Genomic DNA, 22130 nt, shown 5'->3' with positions numbered 1-22130 from the left:
TCTTGAGATGCACCAGGATTACAGCCAGACACTAAGAGCATTTTATTATAGATGGATTCTTATAAATTCCAGTTTGGGAGTCTTTATCAAGGCAAGAATTCTTCGATCCCTCGCATGCATCCTTTCTCCCCTTGCCACAGGCCACAGAAACATCTGCTGCTTGCCTTTTTTTCCCTTATGAAGCTCTCAGAGCAAATAGTCAAGCACACCCATGAGACGGGCACCAGAATGTCCTGTCCCAGAAAAAGTTTCACATTTTTTTCTGCTCCTTGCTATGATGAAGTTTCAAAGCTCTTGGGAAAGCAACCAACAAAGGGAGAACAAAATAGGCAGAAATCCTAACCCGCCACAGGACAGATTTAGACCACGGTCTTTCACACACCAGACGACCTCAGTAAATACCACTGTGGAGTTCATCTCTTTTAAGTTGCAAGCATACTTTTTTTGCTGCAAAACAGAATAATTCCAAAGAAGAAATCAGAGGACTGGATTTTTCCCATACAATTTCAGGTGTTTAGCCAAGTTGCTTAAAATGGAGTCACCCTATGTTCCCTCTATAGTCAAAGAAAAAAGATTAAAACCCAGACTGGTGACTTAGCCTGCATACTAGCACCTCAATTCTCTGGAGACACCTACCACTCTCCTTCAGTGACAGAGTGCATTCCTAACTTATCTGAGTGCTGTGTCCAATTCTGGGCTCCCCAGTACAAGAGAGATATGGAATTACTGGAGAGTGTCCAATGTAGGGCTGTGAAGATGATTAGAGGACTGGAGCATCTCTTTTATGAGGGAAGGCTGTGAGAGCTGGGCCTGTTTAGCCTGGAGAAGAGAAGACTGAGAAAGGATCTTATCAATGTCTACAAATACCTTAAGGCAGGGTGTTAGGAGGATGGGGCTGGACTGTTCTCAGTGGTGCCAAGTGACAGGACAAGATGCAAGGAGCACAAACTGAAACACAGGAAGTTCCACCTGAATACGAGGAAGAACTTAACTGTGAGGGTGACAGAGCAGTGGAACAGGTTGCCCACAGAGGTTGTGGAGATACTCTCCTTCTGTGGAAATATTCAAAATCCGCCTGGACATGATCCTGGCTAACATGCTCTAGGTGACCCTAGGCAAGGGGGTTGAATGAGATGATCTCCAGAGATTCCTTCCAACCTCAACCATTCCGAGATTCTGTGATCTGAGCTGCTTCAGTAACTGCTGTAAATTACTGAGAATGAATTTGGGCTCAAAATAGAGCAAAGAAGAATACTTTTGAAATCACTGGTTATTTACTCACTCAAGAAAAGTCTTGATTAGCTCTAATTAACATATGAACTTATTTTATTTAGAACTGTTTGCCACAGTTAGAGCATCTACATGTTTTTAAACAGAATTTGGCAATAAAGTTGTTTTTTCATTTTTGTATGAGAGTCTACTACAGCCCACGAGCAGTTTAATTAGGTTAAGCAGCAAAATTCCATTAAGGTCCAAACAGAACTTGGAAGGTATCTTTGGACTCAGTATCCATGTCTGGGTATTGTTTTGCGAAGAACCATTAGTGTTTAAGAATTGTGACCTTGGTTTGAAAGGGAATTTGGTTCTCAAAACACAGATTTATATGCAAATCCTCAATTCTGTGCGTAAAGTGAAAACCTTGTGAGGTAGAGATATCCCCTTGTATGGTGAAGTAAAGTAAGTGAGTAAAGAAGTAAAGAAGTGAGTAAAATAGTTTTGTTGCCTATACCATCTGATTAAAAATGAGGCTGATCTGGAGCACAGGGGAACGAATACATTTTTTTTTTTTTTTTTGAATCTGAATGGTTGAACTTGCTGAAGAAAGCTGAAAATTGTAACATGCCATTTCCACATTTTCAAATGAAGTCTTTCATTTCTGAAAGGCAAAATGTTTCATTTCAGCACTTTCTGAACAAAGCTTTTTTTTGACTCTTCTGTTTTCATAGACTAAAATGCTACAAAGTGGCCATTTTTGTTTAAAAATTAATCTTACTTAAAATGAACCCCTCCCAACTAATAAATAAAAGTGACAAAAACCAACAAAATCTGACCCCTGCCTTCAAAAATGCTCCCCCGATACTACACTTTACTCTGAACTTCTTTCCCCTTCTCGACTTCTTGCTTCAATTCCTGAACTGAATAATCCTTTATTCGCCCACGTTTAGTGTAAGCTGTACAAGCTGCCCTCTCCAGCCTCTGAAGACAGGCTGTGTCCACAGAGGGAAGGACAGGCTCAATGTCCAGTCGTCATTCCATCTCCCACATTAATTAGCAAATAAGACAATTCTCTGTTCTTGTGGCGTACAAGAGGGATCAGTGGCTACCCTCAGACTCCATTTCCTTAAATCTCCACCTTCTTGCCATCATCACGCCAGTTTATTGCTAAGCTATTTTCCATCCGCAAAGTTTGGTTTAGCCAAAATATTCACAATGCAGCTCCCGTTGGCACCTCATTGAAGTTGTATTTACAGCTAGAATACCTATCCCACAGTTGAATACAGTTGCTTTTCTAATCAAGCACGCCCCTGCAATATGAGAGCTAGGTAGGTACTTTGAGACATCTGTTTTTTTTCTGGAAGCCTAGTTCACAAAGGAGAGAAAGGGCTTGACATTCAATTTACAACTCCTGCATGTCAGGGTGCCACTGAAAGATGTGGTCATGTAATGCAGAACTGAAACATTTTATCATCTTCTAATAAATTTTTGATTGCTGTCTTTGTAGTGATTTTTCAATATTTCTGATTTTCATTGCTGATTTTGGACAGCAACAAATGTTGCAGTATCAGCATTTCCTCTAGAGTGGAAATTCTGACTTCTGTCCAAATTTGCCAAGAATACACAGGTTTTCTGAAAATTCTGAAGTGGTATGATTACTCCACAAAATAAGATTTTAGGCTTGCATTTTTGTTATACTGGAATATTTTCAAGCTTTATTCTGAATATTTTTTCTGTCATTGCTTGAGAACCATTAGTAATAAGTAAATATACTGCTCTTTCCTCTTAACATAGCTTTTTAATAGACATATATATATTACTTTAATAAAGAAGAATGGTGGACTTATTACTAGGCAATGTGTGCTTTGCTTCCTCTTTATAAAATCTCAGAGCTGTCTGTGTTAGTTTGAGGTGATGTCATATTAATTATACACAACGGAATTACTCAGGTCCTGGGAATTAACTTCCATCATTAAATAGATTTTGAAAAACATAAAATTCTTATCCAATTTGGCCCAGTCCGCAGCACGGAGTTTCTTATGGTCTGAGTCTAATTCCAACATTTCCAAAGTTTTAGTTTGGGGTTAGGTTTTGGGCTAGTTCTGATTCTATAGCCTATTTACAGTGTTTTGAGCCACATATGAGATATCAGAAAATGGTGATCAAATGCTATCAACTCATCTCTGTAGTTAAGATCTCAGACTCCAGAGGATGGAAAATGACAAGTGCTAAACAAACCCTTCTTTTTCTTCCTACTTCCACTTGAAGTCAATGGAGCTCCTCATGTCTGTGGCTGTCTCCAGGCATAATTGCCCTTTGGGAACCTGTGCTACTCAGCCATATGTAAGGCAGGTTTGCTACTCAGCTGCACAGCTATTCTCCTGTCTCATGCTATGATATTCCCAAACCACTCCTGAGTTCTGTTTAAGCCTAAAAAAGAAAGTGCAGATAAACTTGTTCCATCTCAGTAATTGTCAATGCTGAAACAGGTTTCAAGATTAAGAAACAGACTGACACACACACACACAAAGCTGCTCAATTTTGATTTCTGTTTGGAGTTACTGATAATACACAACTGCTGTCTGTATTTCACTAGTTTGCAATCCAAACTGAATTCTGCTCTCAGATTTTCTCCTTTGGGAATTGGCTTCCCTTCTCTGCTGGATCCTCTAGAGAGAGAAACATCTGTGGGAGCCCGTATTTTCCATTACATCTTAAAAATAAACTCTCTACAGAGACATGAACTGAGCAAGGTACCAAATGCCTGGCTCAAATATTTTCATTGACTTCAGACTTAAACTAGAGGCAGATTATTCAACATACGCCTAGTGTTGCTTCCTATACTTTCCTCTGATGTTTTGAAGCTGGTCCCTATCAGAGATGAGATACTGGATGGATGACAGATCTGTACAAGCACGGCAACTTGTCTTCCTTAAGTACCTTGTTGAATCCAAGCTCTTACATTTGCAAGATGACAGATAAGGTAGACACGTAACTGCTGTCTCTGGAATAACAGAGACATGGACCACTTAGAGTGAGTAGCAGGCAGAAGTGTGGAACCTAATAGTCCTAAGAAGATCATGCCTGTAAAAGATCCTGACATCTCTGTTACACTGAATCCACTTTTCCTCTCTGTAGCTGACATTGTAAAACATTTGATCTGCTTAGCCACTAATGGCTGCTGAGCTAAAAAAGGAACACGAGGTTGGTCTGCCATTTCCTAAAATATTGTTACAGCCCATCTGAATCTTTTTTATCACAAGGCCTGAGTGTTTCCAAGAAAAGAACAATACAGTTGTCAGAAGCCCTATTCAGACAATCCTTCAGCCTGTCAGTGGGCATTTTTGCTGCACTGTAGTCTACGCAGCCCTGGGGACACATGACTGAGACAGGACAGTTCTTCCTAATACTCCACTTGCTTTAATGCCTAATGCTGTTTTTATCAAATCTAACCTTAATTAATTGTACGTGAGTTCTTGTTATGTATTAACCTGAGTTTCCACTGTATATTAACTCCTACTGATGAAACTGCTTGCATCAGCTTCTTTTTTCTGAATGAAAAATCCATTCTCCATCAAAATTCTTTTTTAATGAAGCATGCACATTGGTGATGATGCCTTAAGGAAGAAAAGAAATTCATTTATTCTCCTTTTTTGGTTGTTAATAGAAACCTATGAGACTAGATCCTGAAATGCAGTTTAAATATCTGCAAAGCATCTGAGGTTACAAACAGAAATGAACAGAGGACTGATTTTTAATGAACCTGGACATATATTACTGGCTAGTTACAAGTAACAGGGCCCAGGTCTTGCTCCTCCTAAATCAGGAGAACCCTTGCTGCACCTTGCACAGGTACTGCTAAGACAACAACATTTTAATGCAATGACTCTTCTGGGCTGTGGCATAGTTTTGGTGGGAAAGGATCTCCCCAGAATGCTGGCAGGGACACTCACATTGCAAAAGGATAGGACTCTTTCAGGCATTTCTAAATACTTTCATCAGAAGATGAAAGCAGAAAAGAAGTCTTTTTGTGAGACACCTGTGAGACATAGACAGATGAGATATTCAGAGCTCAGTACAACTTCATATGAGATAAGGAATAAAACTAGAAGTCACCTCATTTATTCTTAAGCAAAAACGTCTCTCCCTTCTTGTAACTTCTGTTGTTGTTATTGCTACATCTAAGAATCCCAGAAATGAACTATGCACACATTCAGCAAGCACTGCTCCGACGCTCTAAGGGTAACACAGGATAACACATGGATACAGTCAGAGTATCATCACCCACAGTGATACACTATTCACCACTACAACAGCGAGAGCCTTTGCAGCCTCCTCCTATGATGTCTGCTGTAGATCAGACTTGCAGCGGGGGTGGGTGTCACCATCTCCATGGAACAACCAATACAGCTGAAAATGCAGCAGGAAGAGGATGAGGGTCTGATGAAGGCACTCCTGCCTTCTTCTTGGCTAGCACTGGCCACCAGGATTCATGGAGTTCCACCTAGGTCCCCTATCAACAACCTCTTCTGAAAAAAGGAGAGGAGAGGACAGGGAGGTGTCTTTGGGACAATTCATGATGCCTTTCATCTTTACATGGAGGAGTGGGAAGAAATTTCCATGCAAGGTGTCAGGTGGCTTTCTGTTGGCCCATCAGAGGAATTAGGCCAACTGACTTCACAGGCAGGACTCCAGAGAGTTATCAACACCCTCAGGTGCTTTTTGTGTAATCTCTGCAAATTTAATCCATCACGGAAAGTAGTTAATGAGACTGGGGATTGGCAGGGTTGAACCTTCACCTATGAAGGTGAATGACAAATGGCTCTTGTTACAAGCTTGAACAAACTTATCTTCTACATACACTGCATATGCACATACACACATGACTAGCAAGTAAGTTCAGCTCTCTTTCTGTGAAGAGAACCCCACATGGCAATAAGTGAAACATCAGGAAAATTAAAACCACTTCTTTTGCTGTTCCCCAGAGTGTATGTCTTTTAGGAAGTCTCCCCCCTCCATTGTACGTGCGTGTGTTTCTTAGTCTGTGTTTATTTATTTGCTTGTTTCTTTGGAAATACTTTATCTAAGTGCCAGTTGTTTGAGAGGGTATCACAGCCTATCATTTCTAGCACTGCCTAGTTGCTGAAAAGCATGTAATATCACTTAGAACAAGTCTAACAGATGTCAGAGACTCTCATCAAAACTATGCCTGGCATTTGGCTGGGGTTCTAATAGTCACATTAGCATCTTATCGCTCTGGATGCAAAGCTGGAACATTTTGAGAGCAACCTATCTAGGACTTCTTCTGAGGTGGTGCTGCAGTTATGTTCACATTACAGGACAGTTAATATTCCCTTCCTGGTTGTTGTCTTTTCAACTCACAATTACTCTTCAATTCTCAGAATATCTTGCTATTTTAAAATTACTCGGTATCTACCTATACTATTAAAGTGAACTGTCTTCTCTGTCCATGGACAGCGCACCCTCCTGGCAACCTGATGGGATCAGGTTATCTCTGCAACACAGGCCCTGCACTGGAATATACAGTTCATTTTCAAAGGGTCTGAAGGAGCAAGGGTTCAACTTTTACGCTTGCAGCCATCACTCAAACTTTGCCACTGCTTCTTAACTCACTGAGTACTCTTCTTTGCTAGTTCTCCCATAAGGGACTTCATTTTTCACAGTAAGATTTAACAACCAAGGACTCCTCTCTGTCTCAGATCACCTTCCACTTTAAGGGTTGAAGGGCTGCCTTGGCCAAAAGGAACTCCAGTTTCTTGTATGCTGTATGCACAGCAGGGCTGATTTTATGCTGCTGTCAGACATAGAAAGCCCTTCTCTCTTTTTTTTTTTTTTTTTTTTTTTTTTTTCTGTTGCTGTCTGCCCTGGCAGCTAAGATCAGTTTTGTATAGACAACTGTCTGAATACAACAACTGCTAGATTGACAGGCAGAAGTCAAATCAGAAACAAGAAAGCCAGTACAAATCTGCTACTTTCACTAGAAGAGGTTCCACCTAGGAAATATCTATACAAAAAAGTTGCGAGAGGAACTGACGAGGCTCAGGCACTGCATATGAGACTTAATTTACACCCATGTCATACTCTGCAGTGACAGAGATACTTCTCAAGTATTTATTCCGAGCAGCACAACTCTTGGCAACTCTTCATACCGTCCTGAGTGTACTCGATCAAATCCCAATAGCAGAAGGATTGCCCAGTGGCTAAAGCTCTGAGAAACTAGGGTTAAACCAATCATGTTGTCATAGTTTTCTTTGCAAAGTTACATACCCATTATATCCCAGTTTTTCATCCATATAATGGGAATAACCCCCATCTAACAGGAAAATAATTAGAAGAAATATAGTAAAGATTAAAAAATGCATTGCTGGAGGGGGCCATAGGAGCACTACGGACAAATACGCTCAGGTCAGATTGTAAAACTGCCTCCTCATGTTGAGATGCTACCCATGCAAGAAGTTTTAATGAAAACAGCAGAACGACTCATCTGACTCACATCTCTGCCATGAGAATAAACGCTTAGGGCTGCCTCACCAGCCCCTTGGAGACAGAGAAGTTTATTCTTAGAAGAGACACAGGGCATCCAAGAAATGCTCTTTTTAGCTTAGTTCCCCAAGAAAGTGATCATACCGCAAGCAAATCTGCCTGTCCATCCATTTGTCCTGAATCTGACAGTCAATTTTAACAGAATTCTCTGAATAGCGCAGACATCAGTAACACTATATGCCCTCATTTACATGAAAATGAGCAGGAAGGAGAAAGACTGTATGAGGAAAGGCTTAGGTATGAGCTCAGTCACTTCCTAGATATCACAGACTCCAATAATGAGAAATCCCATAGGCGCCCTAAACTTCATTAGATCTGTCATTCACAGAAGGACCAGGGGTTTCTTGAAAAGGAAGGGGAGAGAAAGAGGGAGGCAGGTGGGATAGTGTACCCCAATAGTTAAAGAAGAAACTAAAATCAGCTCCTGCTCAATGATGTGATTTAAAAAAGTTCTGATCCTCTGTGGGTATCAATTGCCAGTCCTCCACTGTTTTCCACTAGGAATTGCTCACCATTCAGCAATGATTACTATCAGTGTAAATGCTTAAATACATAGGAATTGCCTTAAATTCATAGTCCTATCGGTGAAAAACAAACAAAACCCCCTGTTACTTCACTTTTTTTTTTCAAGTCAATGTCCTTTCTCCTTGAGGGGGGATGTATCCAAAATTGCCTTGGGGATTTAAACTCTCAATGCCTGTTGCATATCCATGGAAGTTCCACTTCCCAGTTTCATTTGCTATCTGAAATACAATCTACATAGAAGCTTGACACACATGCAGACCTCTCATTTTACACTAGCATGAAATTAGATGCCTCTAGGGGAAGAAAGATGTCTGCAGTGTCACAAATGTAAATGCATGGTTTCATGTGGCAAAATGATTAAAAAAAAAACTTATCTGTGGATCTACTGCACCCACTAACTGTAATTCAATGAGTGGATTGATGACTGCTCCTAGGGTAAGATTTTCAGCCTGGGTGATACTGTGGAGGAAGGAAGGAGGCACTCAGCAAAAGTGTGTGTGCGCCCAGGGTGAGGGCACCACAAGGTCTGGATGGGAGAAGTAGAAAAAAGCTATCCAATAACTAGACCAAACCATCACCAATATTATCCTGATATTAAACAGCCTTGATTCTTAGCACAAATGATTTCAGACATCAGCCTGAACTCCCTGAAGTTCATGCAGTGACTTCTGGATCTTCCTTGTGCTGGAATTTGATGCCTTGATTCCGTAGGGGTTGAGAATAACTTCTTGAGCAATGATTTAAAATGCCGCAAACGTAGGCAGTGTTACAATCTAAACCTACTACAGCATCAGAGGTTTACTGCTCTCCTTGTACAGAGAACCACATGTGTATATTTCAGCTAACAATGTTTTCTTTTGCCTTCAGAAACCAGGAGGAGACAATACCACAAAAGTATTTGAGATTCATGTGAATCTTTTTTAGTCAGTGTGGACTGGGATTTACATTCCAAGTGAATAACGAACATAGAGACACAAAGATGTGGGCACACAACACTATTAAGCTCTTGAAGATTATCTCAGTCTCACTCAATAACCTAGCCCTTTCTTAATGATGTTGGCTTTATATGAACTATAGCCTTCAGCAAAGCTCAATGCCAACAGGAACCAGCAACATCACAGAGGCTGAGTGGCAGCCCAGTGTAGTCCCTTGTGTTAGAGCTCTGGACAGACTGTATCATTTTTCCTCAATGGAAGAGGAAAGTGTTTATCTGGGAAGCGTTTCACATCATGGACAATAGGGAACTGTTTAGCTTTCCACAAATAGGCTAGTATGCAACTTCCGAGAAGTCTCCAAGGAAAACTTTGTAACACTGGCCTTGCCTTTCCAGCAGGGATTTCATGTAAAGTAGTTAATGCCCCACATCCTTCATCCTGATTTATTCCTGCTTCATCTTTGTTTCAAAGTGCTGCACTCACTTCAAACACAACATAGGGCTCATCTCTGTGAAATGCACTTTGATCGCTGGGGACTCCAGATTTGTATCGGCCGTTCAGACATAAACAGGGATGTGCTGTCTCGGCAGAGGTATTTCTGTGACTGGCTTTATTTTTCTAAGAGTAATTTGGAAATGCAAGGTTGGGGGTCGATGACAGGGGATTCAAATCTAATAGCCAGACAGGGTACTGGATATCGGAGCTCTTGGACTTTCACTGCCACAGAACTGCTGCAGGTCAGCAGGAAAATCTTAGTATCCCTGCCTTGACACATTCCCTGGGAGTGAGTGGAGAGAGGATTCGGTGTGCTCTTGCCACAAACAAAAGCACCAAATTAGGTCCCAAGTCCTCTGCAAACTTCCACCGGTAGATAGTGACACACACACAGATTTGAATTGGTCTGACTACCCATACTGCACAAGAGTGGGGTAATATCTAAGTGCTAGCCACTACATCAGCATTTAACCCCTGTGGGACCAACTGTTTTCTCACTGAAGTCAATAGATGTTATGACCGTATTGAGTATAAACTTCGGATAATTCTCAGTGACAATAAAAAAAATCCTGTTCTATAGCAAGGCTACGAATGAGGCAGACAGACAGGTCCACAGCAGTGATGATGGGCTAAATCACCCAGTTGTTTCTACAGATCCATGACAAACTGGAGTCTCAGATGCCTGTCATAGTGTCAAAGATCTAATTTACACAAGCACAAAACTACAGCCCATGGGACTACTGGTCTGAACACGAGCTCAAGGCCAGGGCCCAAGTAGATAATTCAGTTTCTCTCAGAAATTCTCTATGCCCCAACCTTTCCCTGTAAATTTGGATTTGTCAATTCTAAAATTTGATTACTGCAGCAAGGCATTTTAGTCAGGAAATCATCTTCATCCAGGACATCCTTCCATCCTATCAATTGACAGCTACTATGTCCACATCTATACACAGCATTTGATCCTTTTTTCCTCCCACATTCTGTTCCTATTCAGAGGCCCATTTTTCATTCTCCCTGGAATGTAGAGCATTTGGGAGTGTAGGTGGAAAGCCAAAATCTTTCAACACCAATTAACAGAAATTTGTTTTATTAATTAGGTTTGTGGGAAGAAAAAAAAAATAAAAGAGTTGATCCTGTGCTCTGAAAGCATGAATCACTGTCATGCACTTGAGAAGACATGCCCTCTGAGACACTAGAGGCTGCTTCTGACAGAATAAGTGACTGAGTTGCTTTTTTGGGAAGTCCTGAATCATCAAACACAGCAGTTTAATCCCCAGGAAATGGGAAGCATATTGGCATGATATTCACTTGTATGGAACATGAGCTCCAGAGAAGGGTGAAGCTCCAAATGTTCTGGAGATCAGCTTAGCTCGTGGAAGGATTTTAAAACCTGAAAGCTTCTCTGAAGTATCTGAACTGGAGCTGGGCAAAATATTCCCAGCACATGATTTAGTGGATGAATTAAACTCTTTACATACTTTGCAGATTATACGGGAATTTACTTTGACTTCTAATAAAAATGATTCAGTGATTATGACATGAAAATATATTCTCGCTTCTAAGTTATTTATTGAGACAAGTGCGTCATGTATTCACCATTCTTAATTTCCTAGTCCTGTCATAAGAACTTATTTTTTTTGAATACTTATTCCTACCATTAGCATTCAGTAGGAAGAACAGTTGAGATGAATACTCAAAAACATACATGCTTCTTAATCTGATCCTTAACCGTGGTTCTCCTAAAGGGACACACATGCCGTCATTTCAGACCCAAAGCTGGATCATGGCAAAAGGTCACTTGAATGCCCTTCATCTGCTCCATTATGAAGCCACCCGGCTTGGCTGAGATACCACAAGTTGTTAAAGGTGAGATTATTTTGCACTGAAGTGGACAAAAAATGGTACAAAATCATATCTCATATGTCTGTAAGGGTGACCTTCTACTTGTGGGGATATTCAGAAAGGTTTCAAACAGTATATTTCACAAATTGGTACAACTAAATCCACAAGGGCTCATTTGACTAGGCCACCAGTTGCATAGTGTTGGTTTGGAGAGCTTCTAACCCCTTCTGGAATATGAAGCATATCCCTATAAACACTCGATCACTCATAAAAGACAGAAAACGTACTTGTCACTCTATTCTTATGTGAAAAATTATATCCTCAACATTGTTCTAAGACATTATTCTTGAAGGAATTTTGAATGAAAGTGTCAAAAAGTAAGCAAGGCTCTGATTCTCATTCTTCCTGTGCCTTTTTTTTTAAGAATTCATACACATTAAAGAGCTGCATGCAAAATTGCTTGCGATTACACTCATTTTGAATCAAATAGTGTTAGTAATTACAGCACGACTCACAGACCTCCTGGCTCAAGGTAAAGAAGTCAGCCTTGGAAGTGGAAAAGCTATCAAGCCTAACGTGTGAGGTCCCTTTGCCTGACAACACGATAGCGAAGGTAAGGAAAGTCGGCACTGGACAGACAAAGTGACAGCAAACAGACCACAAACTTCCTTAGATAAATGACAGTCTTTCAAACCACAGGATACCACTTGATACCTTTGTGCCCCTTGAGCTGTTACAAAGTGCAGCTGTACCTCAGCCCAGATTGATATCAATTGGGAAGGAGGCCATCAATCCGCAGGACTAGCGCAGGCTGAATATACAAACAGAAAATTCACACAATCTGACTGTTTCAATATAATGCTGGAGAGAGGACAGAACAATTTTTCCTCGGGGTTAAGGGAGCCTAACAGCATATTCTGACTTGAATCTGGGGCCAAAGGTCTTCAAACAGGAGAAGAATTTAGCTCATAAAATCATTAGTCATCTAAAACTAGCCAGATGTCTATTGCAAGCAAGCTGAGCAGGCTTTTCCCCATAACATGGGGAAAAGACACCCATGAACCCTTCTCTGGAAAAGCCACTCATTTTCCACTGTGTCCACATAACTATGTAAACATAGTCTCAGTTTCCAACTGATTCTCTCATGGCTTCTTGCAACCAAAGACAAGGGACTAAACCAGTGATTCAACTATTCAGTTCCTTTTCAGCAACAATCTCATGACAACCGTGCTCTAGAAGATACTGGCACTGATGAAACCTTGCTTTTGACTGACAGTTTGGATTAACTTTATTTCTAGTAATGGACCAGAATTTTAGTCTTATACTACTGACTTAAGTTGAAGAGATCTGTATTAAAGTTGCCTGGAAGCAGGAACAAGATGAAAAATCAACTTCCCCTGTGGAAACTGAAATTCCAAAATGTGGCTATAAAATAATCAAAATAGCAATTAGCTTTGATACTTTGAAGTTTCCAATGCTCTGTAAGTTGACTATTAGCTGGTTTACAAAGTATGAGATCCAGATCTCTTAAAACTGATGAGCTGCTAAAGACCTAGGAACTTTAGGACCACCTCAGGACAGTTCAGTAAAGAAACTGCCTTTGGGCAAAAAGAACCAAACCCAAGATCCCCAGTGGTCTCCCTCCCTACCCACCGCCCCCACAAGTTCCCATTTCCAGAGGAACAGAATCATATGGAATATGCAACAAAAGATAAAATCTGATTATAGAGAAAAGTGAACGTCCCATTGGAAAAACCATTCAAATAAAATCCCTGAGAAGTTCACTTCTGTATTCTTTCACTAACACCATAAATCATTCAGGTCTTTCATGGAATTTTTGTAATAAGTTGCTAAATTCTACTCTTTCAAATGTCATTCAGTTTTTAAAGGTGGCTTAAAGAACATGCAGACACACTGGCCCTTAGAAATGTGTTGCTCAGGAAGTGACAGGATAATTAAGTTTCCATGGCTCAGAACTCAGAAGTTAACTTTGCTTCTCTACCATGTCTTGAAGTTTTTCTTTGATTTCTTTCCCCCTAATCATTACTATGCTTTGTGTCTGAAAAATAATTATAGATACAAAAGCAATTAAATCACAAAGGAAGATATTTTAAAGGCACATGGGAATCCTTTGCAAATGTAACGTGCACATTTTCATGACTAAATATTTTAAGCATTAAGTAATTATATTCTCCAATGTTAGATGAGGCAGTAAATTTGCCAATGCATGCAGATGAACCCTATTTAATCCCTATATGCCTTATACTGCAAATTACACTGTCAGAGAAAAAGCCTAAATTATAGGTTTGCTTCTCTTCTGAGAGCAATGGAGCTAGTGAAGGGAGCATGATTTCAGGCTCAGATCAAGTAAGAGATCCACATGTTTAAAATAGGATTAGGAAGAACTGCAGCATCCCAACAGGAAAATTATTTCACCCACAGAGAAAAAATGCATGCAAAATTGCCCTGTCTCAGAAGAGATGTGATCCAGGATGGGCTAACATCTCACCAACTCTTCCTCTGTCTCAATTAGCTCTGTTGTTCTCAATGAGTCACATCTCTCATAATCTTTTTACCCTTCTCTTTTCTAAACAGCATTTTACAGATTTCCCTACAATTCTAACATTCCTCCACATGAGTCCCAAACACTAACAGCTAAGCAGTCCAGGAAGTATGAGAGTAGAATAGTGGTGCCAGGCTGGCACCAGGAAGTTGAGTCATTTTGGTACCCCAAGGAACACAGCAGCTGATTGCCGATTCCTGAAGGCTTTGATCGTATCCACACGTTTCTGGGATGGAATCTGTCAAATTTTATTTTTACCAACTTGGAACTGAGGAAGAAAATTACATCATTTTTTTCCAACCAACTGTGCACACCACCTACACTGAAGGTCATGGATCCTGATGAAGAGGAAATGCTGCATCACCGTGTGGACTGGGTGTACTTTCACCCTATGGGGAACAAGAAAGCATTTCTGGAGGAGCAAAGAAAACTCCACTAAGAGGCACTGCTGATGCAGAGGAGCAAGGGTCACACCTGTAGGATGCTGTTTTAAAAGGACAAAGAGCAAACTCTTTGCTGCAGAAAGAAGGAGAAAAACAGCAAAGGCGCATTACTTCGACTAGGCCAGTTAAGTTCAACTCAGTTAAGGAGCATGGGTAATTAATTTCTGCAGTAGAGTTCTGAGAGTTTACAATAAACTCTTACATGGGCAGAAATAAAAGCCTACCCTCAACTCTCCCATTCTGCAAGAAGGTAGCATTGAGCATAATATCGGAAAGCGCAGTCTGATGGAAATGACCACTGCTGTGTGTTTTTCTGGCCTAGAAAACTGTGTGCAGTATATCAAGGCTTGGCACATGGCAGAAGGTCAGAGCTGATTCTGAGAACTCAGTAACAATAGAGTCATCATTGGACACAGGTGCTTCCTGAATTGACCTTGCAATTCAGCTGTTTCCAATTAAATCTGAAGCAGCTGTGGCCTTTTATCTACTCAAATCACAGGAATCCATCTGAGGTGAAACTTTCTCCTACCTCTTATTCTTGCCCCACCCCAAGCACAGAGCCCTGCTTTCTGAAGAAAGAGAGGGGCAGGGACAGCCAATTGGCAGAAGCAGGGGGGAAAAAAATGCCATTTTTATCTTAGGGTAAAGTAATGAGATACTGATCCAGCCGTTCGTTTTCCAGTGCGTGCGTTTGTGGACCACAAAGGGAGTCGGCAAAATAACAAGAAAATCTGAATGCTGCTGAAGGTTTCCAGGCAAGCAGATTCAGGACACTTTCCCTCAGGCTACAAAATAAACAAATGAAGCCAATGTGAGGATAAGCTCTCAAGTGTTTACAGCATTGTTCTGCACTCTAAGTATGATAGAATTTCTTTTACAGAAAGGGATCAAGCTTTAAATAACCTATTTTCACTAGCATCTTAGTGAATTCTTAGAAAAAGTTTCAGATCAGCACTAGGCAACCAGGCAGATCAACAGGGGTTAGGTGATTTTGGAAAACCAGCAGGTGAGGGCTTGCAAACAGCTCCACAGCAGCTAAATGTCATACATATGATTTTTTCCTCGATAGATCTTTCATTCTGGAGCCATCAAAACCTTATGAGTCACTCAACAGTTCGCCAAGTTCCTTCTGATGTCCAAAGACCCTGGGCTTCCCAGCTGCACGCGGGGCACTCTGCTCTCACACTTCCTGGACTGCAAAGCTGGCTGTCCTGCTAAATGTCTGGCAGTCACTCTACTGGGCAACCAGCAAGATCCAGGGGGTTCCCAGATCAGAGCATGACAGATGGGCTGCCCCTCTTTCCTGCTTCCTTCTTGCCCAGCTCATCAAATTCCCCAGGTTTCTCAATCTGCTTTCCTAGAAATCTAAAAAAATTTCTAAATTTCCAAATTTGCTCATTAACTGGTTCTTCTTTGCTGTCCATGATACTGGCTTTCTGGACTCTTAGGATTTTTTGCCTGGGTTCCTGCCAAGGTTTCTTAGCCAGCTGCCTGGATGGCAAAGTACCTGGTCAGTAAAGAAACTCAGACAGCCAGGATGGTAAGACGGCCTAAACCTCAGGTGAGTGGAGAGCTGGGAAACATCAGTATTTTAGTGCTTTCAGTGAAAGATCTGGAATCTCCAGCCTTTCTTTTCAAAAACTAAAGGCTTCAGTCTTCTTTCCTGATTTAAAATAAATTATAATTACTCCCTTTCCCTCAAAAATATAATCTTACTTTTTTGTTGTTAGATGAAAATTCCATTTATTCCATCACTTTACTTTCCTCTGGCATCTTAAAAAAGAAGAGCTTGGCTCAAAAGTTGTGTTTGTCGCTAGATGACAGAAATCTGAAACTCTAGGCATTCTTTTCTGTCAACTTAAAAAGGACCCATTTCACAACCTGGGCTCAGCATTTTGGACACAGAAAGCCAGTAATCTTCTGGCTTTACCCAGACAGTACGTAACTAACAGTCTAAACAACTTTGATCTTTGTCCTGTTTAATTCTTCTCAAATCTTTTTTCTGATACACAGAACAGTACTAGTATTTTTTTTCTTCCCTAAAAAGGTGTTCTCTTGTCCTTTCTGAAATGGAAATGGATGGCAGAGCCTAAATGAAATGATACCAGACTACTCCACCTATTTATGAACATACTGATATGACTGTTTCATTATTACTGACCAATAAAGCAATAATAATTATACTATTCTAGGAGCAGAGATACTAAAGAGAAATACTGTTTGCTCTTTTGCAAAGGTATCATTGCTAGTAAGTAGGACATTGCATTAGTGTTTTGCTGAGTTTACTTCCATCATTTTAAATGATGGACTTAACCTGAGAAAGATTGTCCAGCAACTTACTGTCCAGAAATCATTGGTATTCAGCCAAAACCATACTTAGTTTCATTATGTTATATATACCTCTAAGAGTTCCTACGTGTCATCTCAAGTTGTTCCTTCTAGTCCTTCTGGGCACACTCCACACACAATAATCCTTTTCAGAATTCCCTTGGCCAAAATACAACCATGCAGCTGCTTCAGTTTTTCCCAACCATTGTATTTTCTCCATGTGCTATCCACCCCCACTACTCTCTAAATTAGAGTTCAGCTGATCTTCCCTGAACACCATCCAATTTTACAATTGTCTGTGCCAGAATGGAACGCAATGGGCTTGACTCCCTTATACAACTTATCTTAAAGTAAATCAGAAAAGTCTCTTTTGGATGCAAACAGAGGAGAGAAAGACCTGTTATATCATGTATAGCTCTATAGGTATCAAGACAAAAACTATCTCTGTGATACATAAAAATTTATTCTTGGAAGCAGCTCAAAATCCATTCTGAGCTTTTATTTTTTTATTCTAGGTACACGTTTAGTATAGCCACTACCTCTGCTGGGTTCCTCTTGGTGTCCCTTCTGTCTATGTTTTCATTTCATCAGTTAAAAAGGAAAGAGGAGAGCAAAATAAATAAATAAATAAAGAAAGAAAGAAACGTAGACAAAAAGGCAAGGTTCCTTAAACTCTTCTAATAACAACAATATAACCCCTGCATCATTCAAAAATTAACCAGCCACCCCCTTGGAATGTGCTGCCAATCTTTGTCAAAACTATGTTTGAGTACACTGAACAAATGTGTCCTTTGCAGCTTGTCCAGAAAGCATCAAATACAGGTTATTCCAAAATAAGAGAGAAAGCATAGTTTGCAGCAGCTTCCTCTTTTCTAGTGGGAGCCAAGACTGATCACTTCTGATGTCTATAGCCCCAGCAATAGGACAACGAAAACACAATCTCTGAAGTTCCTGCCTGGGAGACTTTTTTTTTTTTTTTTTTTTTTTTTTTAAGGTGGTAAGACCTTTCTTGGGCATGTATTTGAATTGAAATTCAACTTTCTAAAACCTTCTCTTGTTTCTGTGCCTTGAGTAATGCAATTTAGTAGCAATTCTGAATTTCTTCAAAATGTCATTTATCTTTCTGTATTCTTTAAGACGTTGAGTGACACCTCATCTAAGACTGACTGATCTGTCTGTATCAGCAGGCCATATGAACACTTACAGGTTCATCAGCAGAGCATTTAATCTTTATGGGAAACAACCACATGCTTTCCCTCAACTTGGTCCAATATTAATGTGCATCAGATTACCCTTTAATAAAGTTTAATTTGCTCACTGTCCAGGATAGATCCCACTGGAGTTAGGGTACCAGTCCAGACTAAGGGGCTAACCTGCTACACACAGTGATCTGGATCTGGGTACAGAAGCTGCCATGTGTAGGATAATTCCATGGAGGATATATGTGCAGTTCTAGCCAGCAATCCAAGCTCATCTGCCATCAATTACATCTACCCTAGAGACTGACAATTTTAGGAATGACTGTATGAACAAGTGACACCACTGCAAGGATGGAGACATACACACACAGAGGTGCCCAAACACAAACACCCGTGCCCATCACAAACAGGTCAACATTAAAGGGTAGAATTGTTTCAGGTTTCCTGTTTCACGTTACCTCAGTCTATGATAATGTGTACAGATATAACTCAAGATCATGCACAGTAGAGACTATTTTTGGCCATTTCTCACAATACTGTGTATTCCTCTCTGCTCAAGGACTTGAACAGTCAATAAATTAATAGTTCCACAATTTCCAGTTGAAACATTTTTCATAGTAAGATAATACTTTCAACTAAATGAAAATTGCTGTGGAAAGTGTCTGTCTCCTTGAAAGGAAAGTTCGTCAGAAATCCATGAAATGTATGCCTCAGTTGTTTTGGTATTGTTTGCTGATTTTTCTTCTGCTTTGCTGCTTTTTTAGACACATGGATACAAAGGCATTTTTGTTAATTTCAGCCAACATTTTCCAGCTCCAGCCAGTGATAGTGCTTACTGCTCTTCCTTGTGCCATGCTGACTTCTCTCCCTCTGCCACAAGGGTTTCTTTAACCTCATCTGGATTTGTACTCTTCCTTGCTTCTGATGGTTTTTTCTTCCTCTTTCCCCCATTGTTATCTAAGACTGCACTTTTATTGCTCAACACACTCCAAGAAGCATTTAGGATAAACTCTCTGTCAAAGATACTTATGTACAATTGAGCCTATTACATTCTATATGAATCACTGAAGGCTTTTCACAAAAAACATTAAATCAGCCAGATTTTCAAACTATATTAAATATAGCTCTTCCAGACATGGTCTATTAGTCCTGCAAGTAATCCTCCATATTAAAACTCACCTCATATTTGGATCATGTCAAATGTGCCTCACCAGGGACATGAGCATGCTGCTCACATGTATGCCTAATGAGGATAGCAATTCTATGATGGAGCAATCAGCCAATTTTTATCTGAAGAATGCAGGGGAAAGGTTAACTTTGCACAGGCTAGATGGTCTTTCAACTAACCCTGCCTGTTTTATTTTCTAGGATACCTTTAAACCTTAGGTAGTCACCTAATTGCCAAGAAAAGTCTTTTGGGTAAAACTAAAATCCTACCTGAAGAAGAGCAGCCTGGCATGCAAAGGTATGAAAAATAAGGCTGGTGGCACTCTACTACCCTGCAAGGCAGAGGCAACTTAAATCCCCACAGAGAGGAAATGAGCCAGAACAAGACGTTCTTAGAAGACAGAGTCTGTGGTGTTTCTCACATAGTACAGTTAAGCAGCTGTGACATGGATAACATTCATATGTGCAAGAACAGCCAGTGAGGATCCACTTGTTTCCAGACATACTCTATGGATGCTTTACAGTGCATTTTTATCTGGAACTTGGATGGGAAGGGAGATACCTCATGGCCTCACCATCTTCCTCTGTTAACACTGTATCTTGCTTAGCCATAGAAAGAGGAAGAGAAAAGAGAAAAGGAGATAAGAAGTGTCTTAATAATATGTGGGGAGCTGCTTACTTTCCAATTGGTTGTCCAGGAGGGGTGTGCTCCACTTCAAATCCTGCTTGTCTCAGTACATCAATCACAGTGTTGTTACCCAGGAAGTGACCTAAAATACAGGTAGAAAATAGCACTGTCAATTAAACTGCTCCTCTCATTCATTTGATTTTCGTCCTTTTGCAGGCTTGGGAGACAAGACCAGAAGCTAGACTATCTCAAAAAGCAGGAAAGTCACAACATGCAGTTTGCTGGAGTTCAGACTCAACTATTCACAGCTTAGCTCACTGCAGCCTTTGGCAGTAGGCAAGAGAGTAGCCAGCATACAGCCTGATATGGGCTCCTTTCATCTCATATTCCTCTCCCTCCCCTCACATGGTCAAGGGACTAGGTAGATAAAATAAAGCCTAGATTAATTTTTTTTTTAACGATACTTTATTGTACAGGAGTCTCCAAATTACTAAGATTGTCTTCCACTGCAGCAAATGAACTTCTTACGTGGGTATTAGACTGCAGTGGTGAAAAAAAGATTGCTAGGGCTTTGACTCATATATTGGAACAACTTACAGCCCCAGATGTCCACCCTGCCCATCATCATTCACAAACATCTGCTTATGAAGTAGCTCTGAAGCTGCTCTACCTGCAACTCAGTGCTTATCTATCTAAAATATCTGCCTACAAATGGCAGTGGTTCACCAACCGCTCCATCAACCATTCAGCCACCTGCACTGCAAGGTTGGGAAGAGCTGGGATGGTAACTTCATCTCTCCCCAAACGTAAAGATTTAATCCTGTAAATCAAGGCACTTTGCTAAAAGTGTAAAGGTCTTATTCCTATTCATAGAAGTAACAAAGAGCCGAGTAAGTATTGTAACATGTATGGGCCTTGAAAGAGTTTACTTAAGGGAATCCTACACACTTGAGGTCTGAAGCAAATCCTACTGGAGTCAATGGGAATCCTCAAAGGTCTTTGGATATAGACTCAATAAGGCAGTGTAATCCCTTCAAAGCTTTAAACTTATTGTCAGAGTTCCACATTGTTTTCAGGGTATGTTAGAGATATAAAGTAAGAACACAGGAACTCCACTATTAGGTCAGGTCAAAGATCCGCATGGCCCAGAAACCTTTGACTAAGTGTGGCCCACGGTGAATGTTAAATGTATATAAATATACACACGAATGAAACTGGGAAAGGACAAAATGATCCTCCTCCATCATGCCCTCTTAGCTTCTAGCTCTGAATGGCTAGATGACCCTCATTTATATGCAGGCCTTCATGTCTAACTGCCAGCTCTGAGTAGATTTATCATGAATGTGTTTAATTCTCTGCCTCCACGTACTTTTTGTCTCTGTAACATATTGTGACAGAGTGTTTCACCATATGCTGTGTGTAAAAATACGTTCCTTTAATTTGTTTTAAACCTGCTGCTTGGAGAACTTGCATCTGCGAAAAACCCAGTGCACATGCTTGCAGGAGATGCTTCTAGCTGCCTGGCTTCATAACAGAACCAAATGCCACACCATAACAGAACCAAATGCTTTTCCTAGAAAAAAAACAAAGCCAACAGCACATGCCTGAGCCTCTCTCTATTCATATCATTGTATAAGTAACTGTGAGTAGAATCAGCCCTATGGCACATTACCTATACTGCACAAAGACAGTCACTATGAATTTGAGGGTAATTCAGTCACCAGTTTTCCTTAAGCCTGGGTCTTTTTGCTTACATTGCCAACAAGGGCGCTAATTCGTATCAGTTGTGAGAATGATGTAGTTGTATGGCTTTTACTGTAACTTGCAAGCACTGGTAAGAGCTTTTAGCCAAAAGACTTTACTTTAAATGATTAAACATACATTTGCAGGGCACTAACATGTTCCAGGATTCTTCCACTTCCTTTTAAGAAAACTCAAAATTTGATTTTCCCCTGACTAACTTGCTTATAACAAAAGCCAAAGGAGCAGAGAGCAGTCCCAAAAATGTGTTACACACACTCAGAGATTCAAGCAACAAGACATTTGTGAGTGATTAACAGGATTTGGTCATATCCTGGTTTTTAATGTAGTGGCCAAGGCAAACAAAGGCCCCGATTCTGTCACTGGCAAAGTGATGTTGTGGAGTCAAGGTCAAAGGTGTCAAGGTCAAAGATGTTTCTGTGTCCATGTTTCAATGGTCCAGTTTCCCTTAACTAAAGTCTTAAA

General features: G+C 40.5%; 1 protein-coding gene across 1 annotated transcript in view; it reads right to left on the bottom strand.

Moving 5' to 3' along the window:
* Nucleotides 1–22130, bottom strand: part of TRABD2B (TraB domain containing 2B) — a 303657-nt gene that overhangs the window by 32834 nt on the left and 248693 nt on the right. The window contains exon 5 of the mRNA XM_062581898.1: nucleotides 19956–20046. Within this exon, the coding sequence (XP_062437882.1) occupies nucleotides 19956–20046 (91 nt within the window). The remainder of the gene's footprint in view (nucleotides 1–19955; nucleotides 20047–22130) is intronic.

The sequence above is a fragment of the Rhea pennata genome, chromosome 8, assembly GCF_028389875.1.
Source record: "Rhea pennata isolate bPtePen1 chromosome 8, bPtePen1.pri, whole genome shotgun sequence".
In the NCBI taxonomy this organism is placed as follows: domain Eukaryota; kingdom Metazoa; phylum Chordata; class Aves; order Rheiformes; family Rheidae; genus Rhea; species Rhea pennata.
This window is presented reverse-complemented; position numbering and strand designations above follow the sequence as displayed.